General features: G+C 35.4%; 1 protein-coding gene across 1 annotated transcript in view; it reads left to right on the top strand.

The window, feature by feature from the left end:
- Positions 1-15884, top strand: part of LOC110860427 — a 75671-nt gene that overhangs the window by 50041 nt on the left and 9746 nt on the right. The window contains exons 6-9 of the mRNA XM_035860384.1: positions 1674-2050; positions 2517-2653; positions 7524-7621; positions 14619-14863. Coding sequence (XP_035716277.1) covers positions 1716-2050; positions 2517-2653; positions 7524-7621; positions 14619-14863 — 815 coding nt within the window. The 5' untranslated portion in view covers positions 1674-1715. The remainder of the gene's footprint in view (positions 1-1673; positions 2051-2516; positions 2654-7523; positions 7622-14618; positions 14864-15884) is intronic.

Below are 15884 nucleotides of genomic sequence, written 5' to 3'. Positions count from 1 at the left end.
TTATTTACAGTGCAAGAAAACCACACTCAAAATAAAAATTTGTCGAGTCAACACCGCCGGTGTCAATATATGACTTAACCGCCTTGGTTACAATGTTGAATCCGAGCTATGATGATTTTGATACCGGTCGTTATAATGTTATGACCGGACGGAAAAAATTCGTTACTACTCGGAATCATAATTGTAACCAAGGCGGTTAAGTCATATATTGACACCGTTTTGTTTTGAGTGCAGTGTTTCCTTTCTTGCGAGATTTTGCTATATTTCTGGCACTACGAAACAAAAAACGGGAGAAATGCGAGGTGCAGGAAAGTGGGAGAAAGTGCAAGAAATATGGGCCACCTTTGATCCATTTTTGGAAAATTTATTTCCGACTGAAATACATAATTCGGAAAGAAATGTGTTCATAAATTTCCTTAAAGAATAAAATTTTGGGGAACCCTGGTCATCATATTTTCCGATTCTATAGTTATCATATGGCTTATCATCACACATCGGATATGTATTCATTATTTAAAACCTTTTCATTCCATGACGACCAATGGCAAAAAATAGATTGCAAAACTTTCAAAATATGTTTCCATATTTCTAAATTTTCTAATACATTACTCTTTTCAATGCTATTGCCACTGCTATTTTTTGTTATTCTTTTCATATTTATTTAAAAATATGTACATATTTTCTAAATATTTCAACAATATGAAACCCGAACTTTTTTTCGTCAAAACCACAAAAAATTCACAGAATCATTATAAACATTCAAAAGAAAAAAATTCGCGAAAATTTTCATTTTTTGTGCATAATTTCGTAAATATTTGTCGTTTTCGCAAACATTCCACCCATTTTTAACCTTAAATGGATACATATCCGTCCCCCGTTTTTTAATAAGTGGCAGGACGGAAACCTATTTCTCCTGGTGGGATGGATGGCTTCTTCTACGAAGGAGAAAGTACGAGAGAAAGTTGGTCGATACATATTTTGTTGGTCCGGAAAGAGGGATGACGAAGCCCCTAAAAGGTTTTCGACACAAGTCCCATTGTTATCCTCCTCCTCCTCTTCTTTTGCTCAATAGGATCCAAAATGAGCTACATGTCAAAATTCTGGGCCGATTAAGTCCCATCAAGGTCTATCTACTTAGTCTGACTCCTCTTCTATTTGTAACGATATATGTATAAAATAATAAAATGGGGCCAGAATTGGCAATATTGTGTCGTGGAAAATGGCACAGACAAATAAAATATTATACTAATAATAACTGATGTACCTTGCTGACGCACTATAAATAATCCCCTATTTTGCGTAATTATTAAGAATACCTTTCGAAAAATCAGTCAAAAGTCATGAACTGAACGTGATTTTATGAAGATTTTACACAAAAACCGTTAATTTGTATGTTAGCCATAAAGTTAGGAGGGTAAAATTTTGATTTTTTTAATCTTCAATTTTAAAGAAACACAGGTGTCAAAATCGAATGAAAAATATAAATCAAAATCGAGATGAACAGGTGTCAAAATCGCTACTTGAATATAAGGAAGAAGGGAAAGTTGAGACACAAAAATTTAAATTCAAAACCCGCCTACAAGTGGACCTTAAGAAGCACGAAATTTAGTCCACATTCTACTAATTCATAACGTGCAAACTGACGGATTTTTGTTCGTTTTTTTTACTTTCAGGGGGCCCAACCACCCTTCGGCAGCTTGGAGTTGTCCCCCTCCATGTCTCAGAACCTGCTCCTAAGCCCGGGCAGCCACCATCACCACATGTTGGCGGGGGCCAGCGGGCTCCCCTGTCCCCACAGGTTGTCCGGCGTGTCGGCCGCGTCCTCCCTCGGCGGCGGCGGCATTGGCGCAGCGGGGACGAGTTGCGGGGGGAATACGGTCCCCTCCTCGCGCGGGGGGTCGATCGTGTCGTCCTCGTGCGTGGAGGAGCTCCCCCTCGTGGGCCCGCCCGCCTCCGCACTCACCCGAAGACCCGCCCTCGTCCCGCCCAAACTTATCCCGGACCACGACTATGATGGAGATGGGGATGGCAAGGATGGCAAGAGTTGGGGGTAAGGGGAGAATTATCTTTCGAATAATATTTTTGGCGGGAAAATTAACTGACTTTTTGAGTTTTAAGTGTTCATTTTGAATTAAGATTTTTTGAAATTTTTGAACTAATAAGACACTAACATTTTGATGGGTAGTATTTTGAGAAAATTGTTATTAAAATGTAATAATAGTTTGGAATGAATTTGTTAATTTTAAGTGTTTTTGAACCTTTCTTTTCATTTTACAAATTTTTCTGGATTTTTTTTAATTTTTGGAGTAATGAGAGACTTTACTTTAGTAGAAAAATATTCTTTTATTGCTAAAATATGCTAGTTTGCATGGATTTTTCTATTTTATAGATTTTATAAAAGGTTTAGAATTTATTGATAAGCATGCATATCTAATTTATATCTTTTTATAGAATTTTTAAATTTATTTAGCAATTTTGTGAAAATTTAAAAATCAAAATAAATAATTTTTTTGTAGGCGCTGCAGCAGCGACGATTTGAGCACGAGTCCGCGAAACCGGCGGAGTTCGATCGTGGTGATTCCACCCATGCAAATCTGTCCCGGCGACCTCCTCGTCTACGGAAAAGTCCTCAGCCAACGCAAATCCCTCCTGGGTAAGCAATTTCGCAATTTCACCTAAAAATTGGTTTGCAAAATTATTCGCAAATTCTCCCAAATTAATCGAACTTTCAACAAATATATCGTGGTGAATACCCCGAACTAGAAGTTTCCCCACCTAATTTAAAATCTTGCAAATTAATTTGCAAACGTCCAAAACAATTCACAAGATCCAAAAATACATCGTAATGAACACCCCGAATTAGATATTTCGCAATTTCAGTTAGACCTTGCAATATAATTTGCAAACTCGCAAATTCCCCCAGTTCCCAAAAATTCATGTATCTTAATGAATTACAAATTTCCCAATTTCGTTTAAAAATTGCATTCCAACATAATTTGCCATCTCCAAAAAATTCGCACTTTCCAAAAATACATCGTATTTATACTTCGAATTCAATTGCTTCCCAAACTTCTGAATGTTCCGTGGGGACCAAGAGTTTTGCGAATTTACGACTTTCTGCCACATTGCGTATCAAACTTGGAACATCAAAAAAAAAATGTTTCGGAAACTCAGACAATTTGATTTCCAAATAATCTTCCCCAATTTACACAAATGGGCAAACTTTCCCAGAAAGAAAAGGTCATTCCTTTTTATTCCCAGAAATTGGGATCACGTTAAAGAATCCGATTTGCGAATCAGATTTGCGACAATGGCAAAAATAGATTTTGCACGACTCACAGAGCGCATCTGAATAGAGAGAAAGTTCATGAAATTACCGATATAATTCGTTACCAAAATTATCACCGGCTTGGTGACGACCTGCTACAATCGTTTCTTTACTTTTAACAGCGTAAAATGATAAAACATACGATTTGCGAATCGGATTTGCGACAATGGCAAAAATAGATGTTGCAAAAGGTTTCGCACGAATCAGAAAGGGCACCTGACTAAAGAGAAAGTTCACGAAATTATCTACATAATTTAATCGTCACCGGGCTGGTAACGAACGAACCACTCAAAGGTCCCGCCTCCACTTGAGGGGAAAGCTACTTGTAGATTTTACTTGTGCAATTTTTTTGCATTTTTTTGCACGTAACAATTCTCCATTGAATTAACCCTACAAAATATGCAACCCGATTAATTACATTACGTCGCTCATACTGAATAAGTATATTTTGATACACAATAATTAGTGCAAAACAATCATGTAATTAAAGAAAAAGCTACACTTCCCTTGCAAATTTTACTAGTTCTAATTCTGGCATTTTTTGTTTGCACGTGCAAATATATAAAAGAAACAGTTGACAATGTAAAAAATCATTAATGAGAAACCGACAAATTCCTTGCAAATTCCTTGAAATGCATATGCAAATTTTACTGTACAAATCCTCCCCGTTTTTTGCACATATGTACAGCAACTCACACTGAATTAACTCTACCAAATATGCAACATGATCGATTACACTAGGTCATTCATACCAAATAATAATTTGATTCCATCCCAAAACGAAATCACCGCAAATAAAAAATCACTGCAAAAAAACCCATACCCAAAATAAACCACGTGGTACATATGTAAATCCAAGGTACATACGTATACATTCCTGGGAAATGGTTTAGCTTTGATTTATGCCGACCTGTGCGGTGAGATGACAGATATTGAGAAATTCCGAAATTTATGTTATGTCATGTTCTCCCTCCGCCTCTCTTTCTCCTCTCCGTTCGCTAATGCAGTCTCGCTTCTCGATGGCCGTCAGAAATATGCTCCTGGAATTTAATTACGTTATGAAATGAAATGAAATGAACAATTCGATCGGCTGGACGGAGAAGAAAATTCGATTACGCCGCGGCGCCAAATCCAATCCATTCCGCGCACTTGACTCTCTCCCTCCCTCATTCCACTTTTCAATGCATAAGTACACTCTTAATAATTGGCACGCAAAAATAAACCCCACCCGCGGAGGGACTCTTATTAATCCTCGTTTTTTAATAAGGATCAGAAGGCGGATATGTATTCATTTGCGAAAAATGGATTCAATACTTACGATAATAAGCTAAATATATATATATGTACGAAATAAATATGTTCGGAAAAATAAGAGTTTTAGCAAAATTAGCATTTTTTAGTACACTAATTGTCTTAATTTTCCATTATCCAATTCCTTTGAGCTAAAAAACGTTCGTTAAAATATTTAAAAAATACATATGCATTTTGTTAAATATCGCAAAAAGAGTTTCCATAATAGACAAATATTTGCATATATCTCAAAACCTATAGAAATTTGTAAAAATATGTAAAAATATTTTGAAATTTTTGTACTCTATGCCAGTTAGGCGACGCACCCACAAAATTTGATCGTCCTCAAATCAAAAAGTTGGAAATAAATACCTATCCGCTCTCTGATCATGACCCAAAAATATGAGAATATTTCTAGCACCTCCGCGGGTGACTCTTTCGTCTCCCGGGTTATTTAGGGTGCAGGTACATTTCCGAGATTTCTCCCCGGTTGCATAATAACCTTTACAACATTATTTTATGACGTGACAAGTGTGCTCATGTTATGTAATGCGGAACGGGGACAGTTTTTGCGGAAGACAAAGTATCACATGCAAATGCCAAAATCAAAATTGCGAATTGAATTTTTACCTACAATTTATTTTTGCGGAGCAGTCTAATAATTTATTTAAGTCGATTTTTAATTTCAATACATAATACAATTCTGGGAAAATTTCTATGAGAAAATTCAATTTCTTGAAAAACTCGGAGATAATTTTCAAATTCAAATAAATAAATAAAAATAAATCAAATAAATAATCCAAATAAATAAATAAAAATAAATATGAACCAATTAAATTTTTTGTTACCAATTATGGTAACAAATTTGACCTTTGCAAATTTTTGGCAACTAATTCTTCCATAAAAAGAAAAATAAAAGTCTATAACCTGTCAGATTTAATTTATCCGCACTTTTTTAACGAATAGACGACAATAGAAAGAAATCGTTATTTTTGTCGTGTTTCCAATTAATCTAAATTTTACCTATCCAAGTTTTCGTACTTATTTTTTGCTCAACCAACAAAGTTCTCGTACTTTTAATAACTCGAGAAATCATTAAATCTAAATCAGTCCAAATCCGATTCTGCAACTTGTTAAAAAAAGAGGTGAAATTGATCCCAAACAAAAATATTTTCGTCTCCGGGCGTCCCAAAAGTTGTGAACTCGCAATGAGAGGAGCGTAAACCATGTTCAACCCAGATTTTTTTCAACCATTCTAATTTGAAAGAGTAATTCTTAAAAACATCATTTAGTGCAATACTTGTACAGATTCTCAAAATTCAGCAAGTTCTGCGCCCTACAAGTTAGCGAAAACGCTTAACTATTCCACTCAAAGACCGAACGTTTTCGCCTAATTGTGGCGCCTACAGGTTGCTGAATTTTTCGAGTAAGTGCAACACTAACAGAGGAACCTATTTTCTACCTACACCGGGATTATATAACGAGCCATATCAAAAAATCGAGCCAAAAATGAGGAATCACATGGCGCTTATCAATCCGTTGAATGGCCCCTTTGAAGAAAAATATTGCCAGCAAAGTAGTCACGAACGCCTTAGTTTCCACCTAGCTGAGGAAAAAGGGGAGAGAAAATTTAGTAAAAAATTGAACTTTTCTACCAAAATCTTTCTTTAAATGACCTATTTAACGGAATAATAATCGCCACGTGATTCCTAATTTTTGGGTCGATTTTTTGACATAACTCGTTACACAATCCCGGTCAGTATAGCTTGAAAAAAGGTTCCATTGTCAATATTGTTTCTAAAAGGTTGATACTGAACTTCTCGAAAAAATATCCGGGTTGAACACGGTTTTTCCTCCCATTTGTGAAAGTGCAAGTGTATATTTAGCAGTGGAGAGAGAAAGTTGGTCTGCTGGGTGGTTGATCAAAAGGACGGATTCCGCTGTGAAATTGAATTTCACTCCGACCAACCGGCCTGCTCAATCCATCCAAAGATTTTCATGTCAACTTTCTCCCTCCCTCCCGATAAGCAAAATGTCCACGCTTCTCTCTGTATTTATTTAGAAATCAATAAATACTTGAGGATACTTTTTTGTCCCCATATTTTCATCATTCTTCACAAATAAATGCCCCTTTTTTGCTTGTTTTGGGCGCACTCAAGTCAAAAATTTTTGCACATATGTATTTCTTCCAAAATTTAGCAAGAAAAATCTAAACCTAACTTTCTATCTTTCACAAAATGATCACATTTCTGTCCTTATTTCTAAATTAATAAATTTTTGAGGGCACCTTTTCCCTATATTTTTATCATTTTGAAGCTATTCTACTCAGGATAAAATGTGCATTTTTTGCTTTGGCGTCAAAATTTTTATTATTTTGCATAGAAATTTATGGCGTACAGAGTTTTATCAAATTTGGAAATGAAAACGTACAGATTTTAATCCCAACGTTCTCTCTCTCTCTCTCTAGATAAGCAAAATGTCCCTTTTTCTGCATATTTATTTAATTTAGACATCATAAAATACTTCAAGATACTTTCCCATTTTTACTATATTTCACAATAAAATATTTGTTTTGTTTTCATTTTTGGCGTTAAAAATATTGTACCGTAATAATTTATTAAACAAGTTTCCAAACTTATTTTACCAAAATCCTATCATTTTAATGTCAACTTTCTTCTTTTAAATTCTCAAAATGTTTACATTCTGTATTTATTTAATAAATATCTGAAGATCACAATTTTTCAGATTATTCTGCACAAACAAACCTGATTTTATTTATTTAGGCATACTCACGTCAAAACTATGTTACAAAAAATCTATCACAGAGTAATTTCATCTTAAAAAATCTTTACAAACTATTTTAAAAATCGACTACAAATTTATAAACTATTTTATTTTTTTGCAGGGACGCCGATCGAGTCTCCGTCCCCCATCCCGACGATATTTGACTCGGATTCGAACCAAAGCCGGAAAGGGAAGGTTACCTGGTCCCTTCTCAAACTCGTAAGCAAAACTTCTCCACTTTCTCCGCATTTCCTTCCTCCACTTTCTCCACTTTCTCCCCACTGAAAATGCAGTGACGCACATGGAGAAAGCGGGTGAGCGAGACAGGCAGATTGATCCCGTGTTTTGTGACGGATATAAATGAAGGTGGCAAGATGATGTGCATTTCTCAATGTCCGCACCATGCACCAACAGAAAGCAGGGGAGAGGAGGCCCCTCTTTTTTTAAACCGGACGGGGGCTAAGTACATACAAGCCTTATTACTCAGAGTGAGAGTGAAACCGAACCCGAGAAACACGACGAGATTCGGGAGAGTACTGGAAATTTTGGGGGATTATAAAAAAATAAGATTTTAAAATAATAATTTACCATTTGAAAAAAAAAATTGGAAAATTTAAGATTTTCAGAAGGAAAGAATAAATTAGGAAAAATTTTAGACTTGAAGAAATAAGTAAAATTTTGGGTTTGAAAAAAGAAAACAGGTAAAATGTATGCTTTTAAATAAATTATGGAAAATTTAAGATTTGATAAATAAAATTTATGAGTTGAAAACCAATACTGAAAAATTTTAGACTTAAAAAAATGAGTGAAATATAAGATTTGAATAGATCGTAGAAAATTTAAAGTTCCAAAAACAGATTTAGTAAAATTTAGGATTTTAAAAACAAATCGAATTAAAACTTAAGATTTGAAAAAATAGAAAATGTAAGATTATATCTGATCAATAATTTTTTGACGATATTGTTACCGGCAGAGGTACTATGCAATTCTACCGCTCAGGTAATAATTTATCACCGAAGGGTAGCATATAGACAAAGGCTAAATCCTGCGCAGCCCCCAATATCAACGCTCAGGTAATAAAAATATTACCGATTCCGGAGCCAATTTCTTACCCTCAGAAGGCAATTTGTTACTATAGTGTTACCACGGGGTAGAGTTGTATAGTATCTCCGGCGGTAACAATTTTGTCAAAAAATTATTGAGAGCGTACAAATATTTGAAAAAAATCAAGCTAAATTTAGGATTTTTAGTCCAATCGACGCTTTTCCTAGTCCGGATAGCAAACTTTCACCCGTCGACACAAAAACCGAACCGGGTAATGTTTGTCGGGTTGGTAATAAAGCAAAGTGGGGCTCAGAGAGGTAACCCTGACCTGGATTAGGAAAAATAAGCCTTCGCTGGCAGACTCCTCACAGAGTAGAGAGAATTTTAAAAAATGAGCATTTCCGAAAAATCGAAACTTTACACACTTTCCTAAATTTTCCACCCATTCTTTACGAAACCGAAGAATAATAAAATGTGTGCAAGTCAAGGATTCTTCTGCAAGAAATTAATTCTTGAGAACAGGAAATTGTGAGATTGTTCTTAGTTCAAGGGGTTTCAGAAATTTTGACTTTTTTATTCCTGAAAAAAACTGCAAAAACAAATTACATAAAAAACATAAAAACCAATGTATTTATATTTTTAGACACCCATTTTATTTAAAATCCTGAGAATTCCAAGGATTTCATAAATTTAATTTAGTCTTTTTTCTCTAAATTATGAGTAGAATTTCGCCTGTTTTTGCCAGAAGGGTTTACAAATTTAGACTTTTTAATTTCTAAAATGCACTCCGTAACAAAAAACAAATTGCATAAAAGTATTTACAAAACATCTTTTTCTATTTTGAGACAGTCATTTTATTTGCAACTATACAAAAAACTGGCAACATTTTCTAATAAACTTTACTAATTATAAGGACGCAAAAATCTCAATTATAAAATTGTCATTAATTAAAATCTTCAGAATTTAAAGCATTCCATAAAATTAATTTGAGTATTTTTCCTTTGAATTATCAGTGAAATTTCACCTTTTTTAGTTCCAGGGGTTTACAAATTTGGATTTTTTGTGATACACGCTGGTCCAAAAACAAATCAAAATCTTTCCATTTTCCAATTGTTGCAAAAAAGTTAGTTATTTTCTCTAACAAACTTTATTAATTATATGTACCAAGGATTACTCTGGGATCCATTTTATTTATAAAAAATGCGAAATTATCATTCAATTTTCAAAACTGCACACTCAAAACAAAACGGTGTCAATATATGACTTAACCACCTTGGTTACAATTGTAATTCCGAGTAGTATTGAAATTTTTCCGGTCGGTCATAACATTATAACGACCGGTATCAAAATCATCATAACTCGGATTCAACATTGTAACCAAGGCGGTTAAGTCATATATTGACACCGGCGCGCGGTGTTGATTCGACAAATTTTTATTTTTAGTGTGCAGGTATTCTATAAAACTAATTTAGAAATACATAAAATAGCAATTTTTCTACGAATTACGAACCGAATTCCATTTTATTAAAAACAAAATGTCAAATTATCATTCCATTTTCAAAGGTGAAAGTATTCCACAAAATTAATTTAGAAATAACCAAAAATAGCAATTTGTCTACGAATCTGCCATCCAAATTTCGTCTCTTACTTCTTCGCCCAGCAAATTGAGACATTTTTCCCGTCTTGCCTTTAAGTGATATCTTTCTCCTCCATAAAGGTGTCATTGGACGAAAGAGAGATCCGGGATCGTGCCTTTCGAGTCGAGAGTGCCGGATTTTAGTGGGAGTGAAAGCTTTACTTTATTTTATGTGGGTTGTAAATTGCCAATGTAATTTTATGGTTATGGTTATTCTCACCCTGCACACATTCCGCCTTCCAACGTCGTAAATAAGTTCGCAACAAGTAAATCACCTCGACGTGATCCTCACCCCCTTATGCACACACTTACCTTCTAGCAGACATCAAGAGCAAAATGGAAATTACCACATTACCAGAACAATGTTAGCAAAAATCCTATACTTTCACTCGAAAAGTGAAGAATTGGATTTTGTGGGTGATAAAATAAAGGCAGATTAGTACTATTTTTGCACACTTTTTATGTATTAATTCGTGAATAGGATTTTGCAAAAATTTTGCCAATTTTGAAAAAAAGAATATCAATTTTTACCCCAAAGGCGAATTTTTTTAAATCAAAATTTGTGTACAGATATAGGGCAAAAGTTGGATAATATTATCGCAAAAATATCTTGTTCAAATGTCCTTGCTAATTTTCTTAAAATCAAAAATCCCTTGAAATTTTGAGTACTTTATAAAATTTCAGAATTTCTAAAATCTCACTTAAATACTAATTTCTACATTAATTCATTTTTATTTAATTCTTAATAAATCATATTTTTCAACTGGCTCAAACTTCTTCCAGCTACAAGTTTTTTTAAACTAGGAGGTAATTATTATTTTCAAAAAACTGGTTAAAATTCTCCCTGAAATTCGTTCATAAAAAAATTCAAAAATTATTCACAAAATATTATTTTCCAATGAAATTTACCATTTCCAAACTTCACCTTCCAAATTTCACTTTTCCCCCTTCATCTAAATATGAAAAGAAAACGGCCCAATAAATAATTTCCAACCGGAGCAACGTCGTCGCACACCTAAAATTGCCCCAAATTGAATCAGGTTTCACCTTCTTTGTGGGAACCAAATTTACAACTTTCTCCTTGAAGAAAGTCGTCTTGGGTGAAAGTGAGAAGGAATGAAATGAAATGAAAAGTGAGCAACAGGAGGTGAATTGAACTAACAAGGTGCGGTCGTCACCAGCAGGGCTCCCCACATTTCTTGCACTGCGAAGCAAGCCACGCAAGTAATGCGAAGTGCCAGAAACTGGGAGAAAGTGCAAAAAATAAGCGCTATCTAGCCACGTGCCGTTTAAAGCAAAGCAGCGAAAAATTAGTTTTTTGCGCGTGAATTTCTGGCAGGTCACAATATTCCCCTGTAAGAAACCATACATACCTGTTCAAAAAAACTTTTTTCATTCAAAGTTCAGTCATCCGGATTTCTGACTGCAGATTTTCATTCACACTCACTCATTTTCTTTCAAACTCATTTCACTTCACTTCATCTGACTTCATTTCTTACTTCGCCCCATGTATTAAGCATAGGGTGAAAAATGAAATGAGTGAGAAATCTTTCATTCACAGTCATTCATCTGAAATGACGGAATCCTTCAATCATTTTCACTCAAATAACAGAAAATTCATTTTCATTCACCATCACTCACCATCATAATAAATCAAATGAATGAAAGTGAACAGGTATGTAAGAACCCACGTGCTTGCAGTTATTTCTAACAAGTGTTTCATTTTATGCGGGTTTGTCCCATTTCTTGCACTGCGAAGCAAGCCACGCAAGAAATGCGGGGTGCAAGAAATGCATGCCATTTAGCTGTATGAAGTATAGCGTGGTTTCAAGCTCCTTGCGTTTCTTATAAATCAAAATGCTTAACCACTTTCTTCCCGATATTTCTTGCAAGTGGTTACTCCTATCCGAAACACTGATCAAGAGTCGTCCCCTTATGCGTAGTTGGATAATAAGATTGTCATGACAACTACCCGCCACATTACTTTCTCTTCAAAAATATGCGATTCATACACCTCACAATCGATACTTCCCAGCGTATGCTCTCCGACTTTGGGCAAATTAGTGTCGCTCGATGACAAACTTAATTAGTCTGAAATTTGCGAAAGACACGATCTTCCAATGGGCACCATTGACAGGGATATTTGCATCCCAAGAGGAGAAAACGCTATTAAATTTTCACTTTCCAAATTTACCCCTTTTCGGATGTACCGCACTTTCTCACCTTTCTCCTCATAATCTCCCAGCGTATGGTCACCAATTTTTACCAAATTAATCTCAACGGATCACAAACTAAATTAATACCAAATTTTGCAAATTACTCCATCCTCAATTTCTCCCTTTTCACAGATATTTGCATCCAAAAAAGAAAAAGTAAACATTAATTTCAGAAGATATCAAATTCACCAACTTTACTTCCCGTCTTCCCCACCATCAGATCCAAATCTCTCAAAATGCCCATTTGGAGATCACCCTAATTAAATTTGTCATCGAGTACGACTAATTTCTACAAAGTCCGAGAGCATACTCTGCCTGATTATTAGTGGGGTACCTATGTAGAAGGGTCCATATCGCTTATTTCTTAAGATAAACTTTAGTGGAACCGAAAAAGAGAAATTTTCCAAAGTCTAAAACTTATCCCCTATACTACCCGCTTTCTCCTCTTCAGATCCAAATATCCCTGCCTAATCCTCCATCATATCCTTCTTCAACGTCCCCCTGATTAAATTTGTCATCGATTGAGACTAATTTCCCCAAAATCCGAGCTCCACCAACCAACCATACGCTGACAGGGCTGGCTCCATTGTGTGGGACAACTTTTTCTCCCTCAGATAAAAAAGGGTTTATCCACATCAAGAGAAAGTTGTTCAACAAGTAAATATCCATGATAATAATGAGGACATCTCGCCGCTATGCTTTCTCCCCAAGAAGATCGAAATCTTCCCTCTTCTTCTTCTGGTGGAGAAAGCCAATCTCATTTATTTTTAATGAGGTCGTCTCTTTCTCGCTTGCTCGCTCGCTCGCATAATCATGCACAAATTGAAAAGCTGTTGAAGCAAGGGATGACACAGAGAGGGGCCAATGACCGCGGAAGCTGGGGGACAATATCCCCACAGAAAGGGTCAAATTTATAGTGCCCAACCAAAAGAAATAATTTTCGCAACTTCAAAATTTCCAACCAATCGATTCTTTTTATCCAACCAAAATCTAAAATAATACAACCAAACAATTCAATATTTAAATACAGAAATTTCGTTATGGGTTCGAACAATGCATCAATTTGTGAAGCTCAAGTACAAAACTTAGATACCCTGCCGGATAACCTCTCAGATTTATTTATCTCAATTTTTTTTTCACCCAACTTTAGTCCCATTCAAACATAGAATTCAACTTGTAACACGAAAAAAATTGTAAAAGTTGGATTGTCTTAAATTTTCATGAAAATTTTGTATTTTTATCACTTTTTAATTATCAGATCGCACTCTTATAATTTCTTGAACTTGAAAATTAAGCACGGATAATTTGTCCCGTCCCGGTTTTTCGAATTTACCCCCAGCGTCCAAATTATCTTGCGCGGTCAATGCGAGGTGCCGTTCCTTATTACTCCGACTACGTCTGCTTCTTTTATACTTTTGACCGACTGGAGCGGAGCAAAGCGGACGAATTCTTAGCGTACATAATCCGTGCTAAGAGGAGGAAGAGAAAGTTGAGTGAAAGCAGGAGAAAGTTGAGAGAAAATCCAGTAGAAAATCGAGAGAAAGACAACCTGTTGAAGATGTTTTTTCTTCTTCTTGCCAAAGAGAAAGTTGTGAAAGGAAGGAAAACCCCGCTTTCTCCTACTTATGCCAAATGTGCAGGGTTTCAATTTTATCGGGACGGAGATTTCCTCAAGTAGCCTCTTCTTCTTTTTACGATGTCGCCTAATCCCCAAATTCCGAAAAATGAATGCTATTTTCAGCCCAGGGTTTAGATTTCCTTAAGAAGTCGACAATCTACCAGAAAATACTCGTGTTGTAAAGAAATTTACATACATTTTTTATGGGGGGAAAAATACCAACTTTTAGGAAACAATGCCGCTAATTTTGGCACCATTAAGAAACCAACGTCTTTATCTTTTCGTATTTCCAACAACCAAAATAAATTAAAATTAATTAAAACTAATTAATTTCATAATTAATTAAAATGTAGCAATTTTCGCAAACTATTTATGACTCTACTCCCAAGAAAAAATTGGCAACTTCAGGTTTCCCGAAAGTTCAACTTTCCAAAAACACAAAGTTGAAACCATCCTTGAGCAATTTTTAAAATTTCCGATTTCACAAATTTCCCCCCTGAAAAAAATCCCCCTTCTCTTCTTTCCTCACCCTGTTTACTTCATTCTATCAAACGTTTTTTTTTATTTTACCTCAATAAAAAAAGTCACCAAACTGCCAATTTATTTCTGAAAGAAGGAAGGAAGGAAACAAAAAAGAGAAAGTAAACATTTCCTAAAAAAGAAGAAAAGTTGAATTGAAATTCCCTTCTTTTTTATCCCTAGTTTGAACGGAGCAGTCGATCGAAAGGCGGACCTAGTGGGACTCTTGAAGAAATTATGAACCTGATCCAACCCTGCGACTTTAGCGACCCGAAACTTTCCCGTTTCAAGGGCATGGTCTGGTCCGACTTTGTCGCGCACGTGTGCAACCAAAAGACCAAAAAGTCTGGAAGCGTGGTCTCCTCGGGATCTTCCTCAGGACCGTCGACATCCTCGTCCGTCAATGATTTCAAGTATGGCGCAGCGGGGTGAGTTGCATGAGAAATAGGACACAACTTAGTTACAGACACACGACTAAAATTGATAGTTTAGGTGAAAAATAAAGTATAGCTACATTCATAGTTCGTGATTTGGTGATGCTTTGACAGGTTCATGATTTCAGTATGTTAATCACCATAACAATCAAAATATCGACCAATCAGAAAATCGGAATAAAATAATTTTTTGAAAATTATGAAGTATCAGTTAGGATGCGAGAAACCATCAAATCACTACGAAATCATGAATAAATCACAGATTACACTCTTAGAAACTTGGTATTGAAAAAAAACCTAACGGTATTGATACGTGACTCTACCGTTTTGGTATTAAACGGTTATACCATATGGGTATCGAACCGGTATTGAAATTATACCTCATGGTAATAATTTTAATACTAATTGGTATTACATTTTTTACCACGTAGTATTAATTCAATACCGGATCAATACCACGCGGTAGAGTCACGTATCAATACCAACGGTTATTGATTTTTTTAAGAGTGTATGGATACAGCTTATAGCGCTAAAAATCTTGTAAAGTCACACAGATACTCCGTGCTGGTATTGATTTGGTAATAATTTCCTACCGGATTGGTCGTAAGTGGTAAATTTTTCATTACCACTACATTACTGAACGGTAATTCTCGTTAACACCAGTCCCGGTAGAGTCACATACATATGTACTCCGGTCGATAATGATTTAATACCAGTTTTCTAAGAGTGTGGATATATCGTTTCGGGCAGAATTTTCGCGTAGAGACAAAAATAAAATTGACGATGAGATGAAAAAGTATTCATCCGGTAGAAACGGAAATGACGATGGGATCATGTCGGGATAAAAATAGGAACTTTTTCAATCGTGAAAGTATGACGAAGGTTACCATGACGAGACAATTGATATTTGCCAGATGAACTTTTTCCAGCTGCAAGAATTGTGATGATCGGACCTGTTTTTTCATCATTTTAATCTTGTTTCGTAATTCTAAATAGCTGTTGTTCTAAAATATCG

Source organism: Folsomia candida, unplaced genomic scaffold (assembly GCF_002217175.1).
Source record: "Folsomia candida strain VU population unplaced genomic scaffold, ASM221717v1 Fcan01_Sc032, whole genome shotgun sequence".
In the NCBI taxonomy this organism is placed as follows: Eukaryota; Metazoa; Arthropoda; class Collembola; order Entomobryomorpha; family Isotomidae; genus Folsomia; species Folsomia candida.
This window is presented reverse-complemented; position numbering and strand designations above follow the sequence as displayed.